General features: G+C 50.6%; 1 protein-coding gene across 17 annotated transcripts in view; it reads left to right on the top strand.

Moving 5' to 3' along the window:
• MYO18A (myosin XVIIIA) overlaps positions 1–11,012 on the top strand; it is a 106,873-nt gene that overhangs the window by 40,834 nt on the left and 55,027 nt on the right. For 8 of the 17 annotated variants that reach the window (XM_033181886.1, XM_033181884.1, XM_033181883.1 and 5 more), the window contains one exon: positions 8,733–8,792. The exons of 7 other annotated variants lie outside the window; for them this stretch is intronic. In XM_033181886.1, the coding sequence (XP_033037777.1) occupies positions 8,733–8,792 (60 nt within the window). Of the gene's footprint in view, positions 1–3,098; positions 3,168–6,242; positions 6,385–8,732; positions 8,793–11,012 lie in introns of those variants that run through there. 2 more of the 17 variants (XM_033181881.1, XM_033181882.1) reach the window with 2 other exon arrangements.

Raw genomic sequence — 11,012 nt, 5'->3', positions numbered from 1 at the left:
CTTGGTAAGAAGGGAGTTACCCAGCCCCGGAAGCTTAAGAAACCCCTCTGTGGCTAGGAGCAGGGCATCCTGGACCTGACTCGCGACTTCAGGAGTTTTGGAGGAGCACTGTCTTCTGAATCTCAGTTTCCTGAGTTTGCGTCCACCCCCAAGGCTGTGACATGCCTCCACCAACCATTAGTGCTTTTTTGGCCTTCATTCCTTAGAATGCTATTTTCTTCCAAAGCCCCAGCCTCCCCAGCACCCAAGGTCTTCGGTAGTCTTGTCTCTGCGTTGTTGGTGGTATAGCCCTCTCCTCTCTTCCTCCCTGAGAGGGGATGGTCCTTGGAGTTGTCAAGGAGCACCCGTTCTCAATGTCCTCAAAAGTAGTCTTAGCATGGCCACCTCCATTTCTGTGCATAGGACACTTGCAAGGGGCACAGATGGTGTGTTGGGGATGCTCTTACTGGCCCTAAGTCTCTTTTTTAGTAGAGATTACTCCAGATAAGTAAGTTCCTTAAAAAAGAAAGTGAGGAGAGACATAGTTGCTCCCAGTCCTTTCCGTTCCTCTGACTCTACCCCTCCCAGCCACCAAGGGTAAGGTTTTCAGTCATGTCAGCAGTTGGCAGAGTATGTGGGCTGGCCTGGTGCGGAGGTGCATCAGGAGCCTAAGATGTGCCCGTGAGCACTTGTATCTCTCTCTGCTCAGGACTGCCCTGCCTCAGCCCCCAAACTGGCACCAGGGCTGAGTTGTGTGGGCAGTATGCCCGGGGGTGGGGGAGAGGTCAGAGAGACCTCCTCACCCTGAGAGATGGGTGCTTCCTGGTCTATGTCACTCTCCCCCAGCCACCCCTGGGCCACTAGCACCAGGTCACAGATTCAGGGCCATGCACAGTGATATCCAAACAGACAGCAAAGTGCCCTGCAGAGGGGCAGTGAGCATCCCCAGTGAAGGAGGCCTCCAGCAGGTCCAGTTGTTGGAGGAGGAAACCAAGACCCTTCTGCAACTGCAGTTGCGGCAGGAAGCCATTCTAGTGCACCTGCTTCCTCTGGGCTGGCCTGCAGTGAGGCGGGTGCCTGCCTGCTTTCTGTTCCGCCCTGGGGCTGTGGAGGGCTCTGGCTGGAGGCTGCACTGCAAGGGCCAGGTTGTCCCTGCCAAGCTCGTCTCCCCCTCCTCCTCTGTCTGGTAGATGGCCTTCAGTTCATTCCCTAGAGAGCTTCCCTTCCTCTCAAGCAGTTCCATGTAAAGCATATTCAGGTCGGTGGGTGGAGGGGCGGGTCATCATTGGGAATCCCTGCTTTCCTCCCAAGCTGCTATTCTGGCAGCTGATGTAGAAGGACAACAGTGCAGGTGAACCAGGGGAGATGGAGGGTAGGGCGTTTCTCCATCCCTTGAAGTGAGCAGTGGAGGTCTCTCGCAGGAGACCTGAATGTCAGTCCCAGATCTGCCACTTGCTGCTGTGAGGCTTTGGGTGAGTCACCTGACCTTCTGAGCCTCCTTTTGCTCATTTGTAAAGTAGCAATCACACAGTCACACTAGTATCTATTTCAGAGGGATGTTGTGAGGATCAAATGAGATGATTCATGTGAAGGATTCAGCACAGTGCCTGACACATACCAAATGCTCAATAACGATTAACTGTTTTTTACTATTATGCTAGTATTTCTTCCCTTCTCCTTTGTTCCTCCCACCCCCCGTCACCCCCAATCCCTAGATAAGTTGGTGCTAGGTTGGGACTGGGAGGAAGAAGTCTCCTGGGAGTTGCCCTCTGTGCCTCGGAATGGGAAAGAGGGAGGAGAGGAGAATGCCCTGCCTTTTGGTCCTCAGAAGGAGAAACCTTGGGTGTGTGAGTGCTGGCAGAAGCGGCGAGGTGGGGAAGTGACCTCGGCCACGTCTCGGCTTCCTCTGGGCACTCTCTCGAGGGTTACCTGCTGCTCTCGGGGGCTTGCAGTGTGCAGATGTCTGGCGTGGATGCTTGGGCCTTAAAGCATTTGTCCAGGCCGGGCATTCCAGGCCTGAGGGACTGCCTGAGGCGTGGCATTATTCTCCTAGGAGCATTTGTGCCCCCATTCCCTCCTGTGAGGGGCCCAGAAAGTGCAGGTTAAGGGCGGGTGGGTTCTGCTGGCATGGTGGAGGGTAAACCCCAGCTGCTCCCAGAGTGTCAGAAGCCTGCTGGGGCTGAGGCTTGACAGTCCCTCAGCACATTTCTTGGATCTCTCCTCTTTGAGAACAAATGCTTCTAGCTATTATCTGTTTTTCTTTTTCTTTTTTATTGACTATTTAGCCATCTTCACAATAAAAATAAGGAGTAAGTAACAAATACATAACAAAATAAATACCAAGTGTTCCTATTGTGTCTAAGTCACACAGTTTATAAGATTATTAGGATCACTCTTTGTATACTATTTGAGTTCCAGTTTTTTTGATTGGTGTTATTTTATGTGGAGCTTTCCATATGGTTACGTTGTCCACACATTTGTCAGTTTAAATGGCAATATAACAACGGGTTGTACCTAACCATTTCCTAATTCTAGGCATTTGGGCTCTTTCCAGTTTGGAGCTGTTATATAGAGTGCATCTATAAAAATCTTTGCATTTTTTTTCTTTCTCTTTATTTCTTTAAGTCTGCTCATTGGACATACATTCCTGAAGATGGAATGACTAGGCCAGAGGATGATGCATTTTGTGGCTATTGTTCCACAAAGAGCTACTAAGCAATTTCAGCGTCCTTATCCTCCCCACAAACCCAGGCACTAAGTTGACTATGTATTTATTGTGAGCAAGTTTAGAGATTATACCTCCCTCGTTTGTACCGTGTCCCTGGGAATCAGAATGGGCAAGTGTTCTCCATAGTTTACATTTGGGGAACAGATTAGATGGGAATAAGAGGTTTGTGCAAAGAACCCCTGTCCCAGCACTCTCATGCAGCTAACATTTCTTAGGCACCTACAGTATGATGAGTAAGACGGGTAAGCTCTGCTCAGGGGTGAATCATAGTCCAGGGATGACAAAGACGCACCAACAGCTCCCCAAGATCCATTCTTATTGTGGCTCCCGGCTCTGCCACTTAATAGTTGCAGGGCTCTCGGCAACTCACCTTCTTTATTTCCTTACCTAGAAAGTGGGTTGTTGTGAGGATTCAATGAGGAGACCTGTATGAAGTGCCTTCCCCTGTGCCTGGCTCATAGTAAGTGTTCAGTGAGTGTGGGTTTCTCTTGCTGTCCCTCAGAAGTACCACAGAGGGAGGAGGTGGGTGAGCTGCAGAGTGGCAGAATCATGGTGGGGTCTCCCTTTTTGCAAGTCCAAAAACTCGATTTGGAAAGTTGCACACTAGTAAAACACACTATCAATCCATGCTTTGGCGTGACCAGAGCTTCTGAACCTCCACGCTGATGAAGTTTATCAACCAGATTTGGCTACCAAGGCTGACACCTGTCTAACATACCAGAAAATGTGGGCACTAAGGAAGCACAGGCTTTGGAGGCAGACTAATGTGGGTTCAAATCTGGGTTCCCCCACTTAACTAACTTCATGACTTAATCTCTTTCTGGATCTTTTCCCTCATCGATAAAATTGGAATAATAATAATTCCCATATCACCAGTCCTCAGATTGTTGTAAGATTTACATTAGAAAATAAATGTTAAATACCTTGTATAGGGCCCATCTCATTGTAGGTGTTCCATATTCAGTAATGTTGCTGGAAATAGCTGAAATCTCTAGAGAGAGAACAAGTCAAGGAAGAGAGGCCTTAGATCTAAACACCCTTGCTCCAGAGAGCCATTTGTTCCCAACTCAGATGTTGCCACCATCTTTGGGGCATGAGTTCCTTATCCATTCTGTCTTGGATAAGAGTAACTTGATCTTTTTTTATTTTTTATTTTTGTGGGTACATGGTAGGTTTTTATACTTACGGGATTCATTATATATATAATATATATATATATATATTTTTTTTTTTTTTTCATTTTTTGTTTTGAGATGGGGTCTCACTCTGTCACCCAGGCTGGCGCATGCAGTATTACAATCTCTGCTCACTGCAACCTCTGCCCCCCAGACTCACGCGATCCTCCCACCTCAGCCTCCCCAGTAGCTGGGACCACAGGCGCACACCACCATGCCCAGTTAAGTTTTTGTGTTTTTGGTAGAGACAAGGTTTCACCGTGTTGCCCAGGCTGGTCTCAAACTCCTGAGCTCAAGCAATCCACCCACCTCAGCCTCCCAAAGTGTTGGGATTACAGGCGTAAGCCACCGCGCCCGGCCCATGAGATGTTTTGATATGGCCATGCATTGAGAAACAAGCACATCATGGACAGTGGGGTTTCCACCCCCCTCAAGCATTTATCCTTTGGGTTATAAATAATCCAGTTCCAGGATAACTTGCTCTTGATCCTAAACAAATTCAGTGATAAGGAAGACAGGAAAACTGTCTAGGCAATTCTGCATAAAAGCCACAGAATTTCCTCTGGGGAGAGCCCCACATCTGTGTTCAGAGTGATGCTCATAGGAACAGCTGATGCAGAGGAACAGGCCTGGGTGGAAATGGCCCGGTGTCCTTATAGCCTAGGCCAGATGGGACCTGTATGGACAAGCAGGAAAACTTGAGCAAGAGACCAAAGATCAAATGAGTTAAAATTACACCAACAGACAAACTTAGTCTTTAGCACATTAACTGAATAATAAAACAAGTCAATAAAGCAAAATAAAAATAATTAATTGAAAACAAGACATTTCCTAATTTTTAACTATTCATTCATGATAAACGGTTTTAAGAATGAACCAGTTCTTGGCCAGGCGCGGTGGCTCACTTCTGTAATTCCAGCACTTTGAGAGGGCCAAGGTGGGCGGATCACGAGGTCAGGAGATCGAGACCATCCTGGCTCACACGGTGAAACCCTGTCTCCACTAAAAAAATACAAAAAATTAGCCGGGCATGGTGGTGGGCACCTGTAGTCCCAGCTACTCGGGAGGCTGAGGCAGGAGAATGGCATGAACCCAGGAGGCAGAGGTTGCAGTGAGGCGAGATTGCGCCACTGTACTCCAGCCTGGGTGATAGAACGAGACTCTGTCTCAATAAAAAAAAAAAAAAAGAACCAGTTCTTAAACTCCACTGAATTGCACTGATTCTTTGGATGAAGCCTGTGCCTGGACTGAGGCAGATTCTGACTTGATTTTTCAAGAGGCCCAGCTCGGGTTTCTAATCCATAGATGGATAGTTTTGCAGTTCTCCAGGCCTCTTGCCCCAGGTAATGTGTGTTACAGCTCGAAGGCAAAGTTGCTGGAGTCCTGAGGCAGCTTCCTCAATTCCTCTCCTAGGCCACAGGCCCACAACTTTGTTTTACTGTATTAAGGGTTTGAGTGCCGGCTGGGCGTGGTGGCTCATACCTGTAATCCCAGCACTTTGGGAGGCTGAGGTGGGTGGATCATCTGAGGTCGGGAGTTCAAGACCAGCCTGACCAACATGGAGAAACCCCATCTCTACTGAAAATACAGAAATTAGCCGGGTGTGGTAGTGGGTGCCTGTAATCCCAGCTACTTGGGAGGCTGAGGCCGGAGAATCGATTGAGTCCGGGAGGCGGAGGTTGCAGTGAGCCGAGATCGTGCCATTATACTCCCGCCTGGGCAATAAGAGCGAAATTCTGTCTCAATAAATAAATAAATAGAGTTTGAGTGCCTCTCCCCACATAGACTCCTAAGGTGCCAGACATGGAGAGGCTTTGAGCCATTATCTAGACTAGCCCCTAATTCTACAGAGAGGCCCAGAGAGGCAAAGTGGCTTATTCAAAGCACACAGCTTCTGGCCAGGCGCGGCGCTCATGCCTGTATAGATCCTAGCACTTTAGGACGCCAAGGCGGGCTGATCACCCGAGGTCAAGAGTTTGAGACTAGTCTGGCCAACATGGTGAACCCCCATCTCTACTAAAAATACAAAAATTAGCTGGGCATGGTGGTGCATGCCTGTAATCTCAGCTACTGGGGAGTCTGAGGCAGGAGAATCGCTTGAACCCGGGAGGTAGAGGCTGCAGTGAGCCGAGATGGCACCATTGCACTTCAGCCTGGGCTACAGAGTGAGACTGCGTCTCAAAAAATAAAAAAATAAAAATAAAAACAAAGCACACAGCTTCCAAGGGTAGGGAGTGCTATGTTCTGTGCCTACTTTCCTTCATTTTCCTTTAATATTTTATTCCTTACTCCAATGCCCTTTTGAGTTTTGTAATCCTTCCTCCTCCACTCCATTCCTCCTTTCCCCTTGTTGCCCACAGCGTTTGTCCTGGCAGGTTCTGGCTTTTAGGAAGACTCTGAGACACTGAGAGACCCTGCCCCCAATTTCTTCTCTGGCTCAGGGTACAGGTTACCTTCAGCGCCATGGCCTTTTCATCAAGGTTCGCCTTCTGGGAGCAAAAGGAAAGTTGGATTTTAAAATCTTTATGTTTTTCCTGTGTGCTTAGCATGTTGTGTCTGTAGGCAGGAGACTGGCTTGTGGGAGAGGGAGCTTTGGAAGCTAGAGATGGACTGGGGCACGTGTGTATAATTGGGGGTGGCAGGGAGAATGACGGGGAGGGGCTGGTGAACTCCCTATTCTGGCTGGATGGGCTCCTGTGCTGAGTCATGCTCCTCCCCTAAGCCCCACCTCTGGTAAGGTGAGCTGCCTTTTGTCCTGCTGGTGTCCCGCTGGGTTAACCCCTCCACACCCTTCCCACCACCCTGCTGCCTTGACTCACCCCTGGAACGTGGGCTGCTGTGGAGGGACCACTGGAACTGGGTCTCCCTGAGCCTGGGGACTGCAGTGGGTAGGAGGACAAGGAGCTGAGGGTGAGGAGTCAGGCCAGGTGGTCACCTGGGTCCAGAGGGTGATTCAGGCCGCAGACTTGGAATTGCCTGCGTGTGTGCCTTTATGTGTGTGCATAGTCCCCATCTGGGCAGTAACCTACAACAGCCAGAGCCCTTCTGGTGGGGGAGGGAGCAGTGAGTCAGCCTGACGCTAAATCCAGAGCTGAGCTCAGAGCTGGGCCCAGTGTTTCAGACACTTGGGGGGCACCCAGTGTTTTCCCCAATGCCACACCTTGGGCCAGACATTTGGGGTCCCAAATTTGAGCCACTGGAGGGAGGACAGATTTGGAGCTGGTGAAGAACACAGAGTGGACTTGGAATCTGGGCCACCCTGGAACCCAAGTTAACAGCACTGCATGCAGTAATGAATGTATCTGTGTGATTTGCAAACACTTGTCCTCCCACTAACCTGTATGCCCTGGAACTACTGCATGGTGTGATCCCTGGGGCAGCAAGGGGAAGAGTGATGGCTTGGTGGGGGGCAGCAGGCACAGACCTAGACCCTGCCACTCTTCCTCACTCTGTCCCCCAGCCCCTGCCTTCCCTTTCTCTGCTCCGATTCCAATTCTTAAAGAAGTAGGCTCCACTCTGATGAATATTTGTCATTTTCCCCCGTCCTTGGCATTGTGAGCTAACTATGAGGCTTGAGCCTGTTGCAGATAGCTCTGTGGACAAGATGCAGCTTTAAAACTGCAGCGGCTATCACGCCAGCCAGTGCCCCTGGCACTGCTAATTTGAGCTCAAAATTAGCCATAGACCCTGGTTAAAATTGGAGAGTCCCCCCAAGTGGATCATGTAAATGATTCTGGATGTTTCTAAGGATTTTTTCCCTTAGGAATCAAGGACTTCTTGCCATGCTCCTACCCACATTGTGCTGGGAAGGAGAGGCACGCTGAGGAGGCGGTAGGGTTGGTAACAGGCCTGTCTTTTTCCTGTAGTCCTAGGTGACTCAGGAAAGAGGAGAAATTAAATCCACTAGGACTGCCTGAGCTTTTGAAGGGAGAGATACGGGTGAGGGGAAAGGAGAAGGCTCTTTTAAACTTGAGGCCTGGGTCTGTTGTGAGCCAGTTTCTGAACTGAAAGAACCTTCAGAGCTTCCACATCATCTGCCCCTTTTCCAGATGTGTGATGGTATCTGCTGTTTCCACGACTCCACTCCTCCCCTCTGACTCAGGCCAGCCGGCTTCTGGGCTCCAGCACAAACCCCTGGCCACAGTGTCCAGAGCTTAGGCATCTTTCCTTCCTCCATACCCTGCCCCTAGCTTCAGGGTTCCCTCCCTCGGCTGCATGGTTGGCAGTTTTGTGAGTCTGAGGTTAAGAAAATATCTGGCCTCCTGAATCTCTGCCTCTGCCCAACTCCCTGCCTCCAGCAAGAGCTCAGCTGAGCTTGGGGAATTGTGCAGGATCAAGAAGCAAGTCAGAGCCAGCCCGATAGGGGCCAACCTTCACTGTACTCTAAAAGCTGCTGGCCCACAGATACCCATACTGGGTTACTTTTACCTCCTCTGTCACTAGATCAGGGGCTTTTTGTTCAAACCACTTCTTGCCTGAGCTGGGGATGACTCTTGTAGTTTGGATGAGTTACACTAGCTGGATCTTCCTATCTGCCATGTAACCAAAGCCATGATGGCGCTGTGGGTGGACCTCTTTAGCCCCCAAAGTGGGCAAAGTGGCTGGTCGCTGAGGGCAAGGGTACTTGGCTTTTGCCCCCACAGACTCTTCATTCTTGAAGTCATCACTGAATAGTTCTGATTCTAGGATAGGATAACTCTTGCCCAGGTCCCCTAGCCTTGGTATTCCTAAAGACCCAGGAGCTCCACCTCTTAGGGAGAGGGAGGCCCCTTCAATGTTCTCTCCCTGTGCTTTTAGTGCTGGGTCTCCCAGCCTTGACCTGCCAGTGACTTCTTCATCTGCTCCCTCAGGTTAAAGAGGAGGACAAAACTCTGCCAAAGCCTGGCTCTCCTGGCAAGGAGGAAGGGGCTGTAAGTGTATCCCTGAGTTCTCCGAGATGTGCATGCGTGCGTGTGCGTGCGTGTGTGCGTGTGTGTGTGCACACGCGTGTGTGTGTGCATGTGTGTGTTTGCCCCTGCACCCACTAGCCCTGGACTAGCCTGTGAGACAGCTCCGTGGAGTAGGTGGGGATTGCAGGGGGCCCCTTCCTGTGTGGCTCAGCTGGAGAGAACTCTAGTAAAGGGGAAGAAAGTATGGTGTGTGTGATGCCAGCCTCGGGTGTGTGAAGGAGATAGCCAGGGTGCTTTGGGGACCTCCCCTAACCTCCTCCCTAATCCCCTTAAGTTGCCTCCTTTGCTTCTGGTGTCCTGAACCCTTTGGGCCTGGAGAGGCTTCGGTGGGCAAACACTTAGGTCAGGGAGCGTCAAATGAGAGCTCAGCTGTTGGGATTCTTCAGCCTGCTCTGGGTGGCACAAGGCAAGGGCGTGGAGGGACTTGACTGCAGTCACTGCTGTCTCTTCCAAGACCCTGTCAGCTGCTTGGTGCAGGTGACCTGGAGGCAGGCTCCAGCTACCCACTGCCTCCAGCCCCAGTGCATTGGGATAGAGACCCTGAATAAACCTGGACTCGCCTAAGGCAAGAGAGGAGAATCGGTTTCTGAATAGCCAAGTCCAGAGATGTGTAGTTAGGAGAGGGCAGCTGGTGGCACAGGGGGCAGGAGTGCCCAGGGCTCTGGGGCAGAGCTGGATCACAACACAGATCCTTCCTTCATTACCCCAGATGGTGCCTGTCCTGGCTCCCTGTACTTCCTTGGTCAATTTGATTAGTCAGGCACTGTGGCTTCCACCTGATCTGCAAACAATCCTGGAAAGCCAGCCTGTGATTTGAAAGGGATGTGCGTGTGTGAGGGAGAGGCCTCAGAGTTGCCCAGAATTTATTTTATTTTTTTGCAAAAACTACATGTAAAGTGCTTGGAAGAGTGCCATGGCCCATAGTAAGTACATAGTAAGTACTATCATCATCATTGTCATCATCATTATCATCATTTTCTTTTTTTTTTTTTTTTGAGACAGGGTCTTACTCTGTCACCCAGGCTGAAATGCAGTGGTGCCATCTCAGCTCACTGCAACCTCTGCCTCCCAGGCTCAAGCTATCCTCCCACCTCAGCCTCCTGAGTAGTGTAGCTGGGACTATAGGCCCACACCATCAAGCCTGGATAATTTTTGTATTTTTTGTAGAAACAGTTTCACCATGTTGCCCAGGCTGGTGTTGAACTCCTGAGCTCAAGCAATCTCCCTGCCTTGGCCTCCAAAAGTGCTAGGATTACAGGCGTGAGCCACCACACCTGGCCCATCGTCATCATCTTAATGATGGAAGGGGGATGGGAGAAAAGCCAGAAGAGGGAGGGGAGGAGTGTAGGATCCAGTGGCTAGGGCCACTGGCCAACTCTGCAGTGCCCTGGCATGCCATTGATCACTCTTGGCCTAAGAGGTTGAGGAAGAGGCACCTTCAAGCTTTTACTCTCTCTATCCCTTCAGCAGAGCCAACCTGTAACCAGGGCCTAGATTAAGGCCCTTGGCTCAGCTTTGTGCAAAAGGTGGAGCAACTTCTCCTTGTGGCATCCAGAGGCAGCAGCTCCCAGGTGTGCCTACTATGAGCATCTTCCTGCATCCAAGCAAGCATGGGCAGGTGGGCCTTCACAGAGCCCAGTGCCCATATGTGTTCTAGAACCAAGATCATTGTTTTGGGCAACAAGGACTCAAGCACAGCTCAGCTGGTGACGGCTCTGCCTGGCCAACAAGGAGACCCCCGGTTGCCCTTACTCCCCCCAGGCAATGGGGCTGGCTTTGTGGGAAACTGGCCTGCTGTTAGCCAGCCTGGCCTTCCAGTGGCAGTCCCTTGGGACCCAGACAGTTAGCACTGGTGTGTGGGGGAAGGGTGGGCACACCAGCTAGAGTATACCAGTCCGCTCCAGGGCAGAATGGAGCTGAGGCTGCTTGAGTGCTTAACCCTTTGTGGGCTATACACACACTCTGGGAGCTAGGGGGTCTCCAAACCCTTGAGAGGTTTGCCGGAGGAAAACTGCAAAGAGACTGCAGAAAGCAGGCTAAACTGGAAGGTTCCTGGGCCCATGCTGGGCTCCGCAGCGCTTGAGAATATAGTTGAAGGGCAGACAGTGGCCACAGACAAGGGATACTGCGAGGAGGAGGCTTGGCGTGTCTTGGGGCCAGGAAGAGCTCCTTGATCATTTT

This window comes from Trachypithecus francoisi, unplaced genomic scaffold (genome assembly GCF_009764315.1).
Source record: "Trachypithecus francoisi isolate TF-2019V2 unplaced genomic scaffold, Tfra_2.0 Lachesis_group20, whole genome shotgun sequence".
NCBI classification, from domain to species: domain Eukaryota; kingdom Metazoa; phylum Chordata; class Mammalia; order Primates; family Cercopithecidae; genus Trachypithecus; species Trachypithecus francoisi.
The sequence above is the reverse complement of the archived record's forward strand: the minus strand, read 5'-3'. Positions and strand labels throughout refer to the sequence as shown.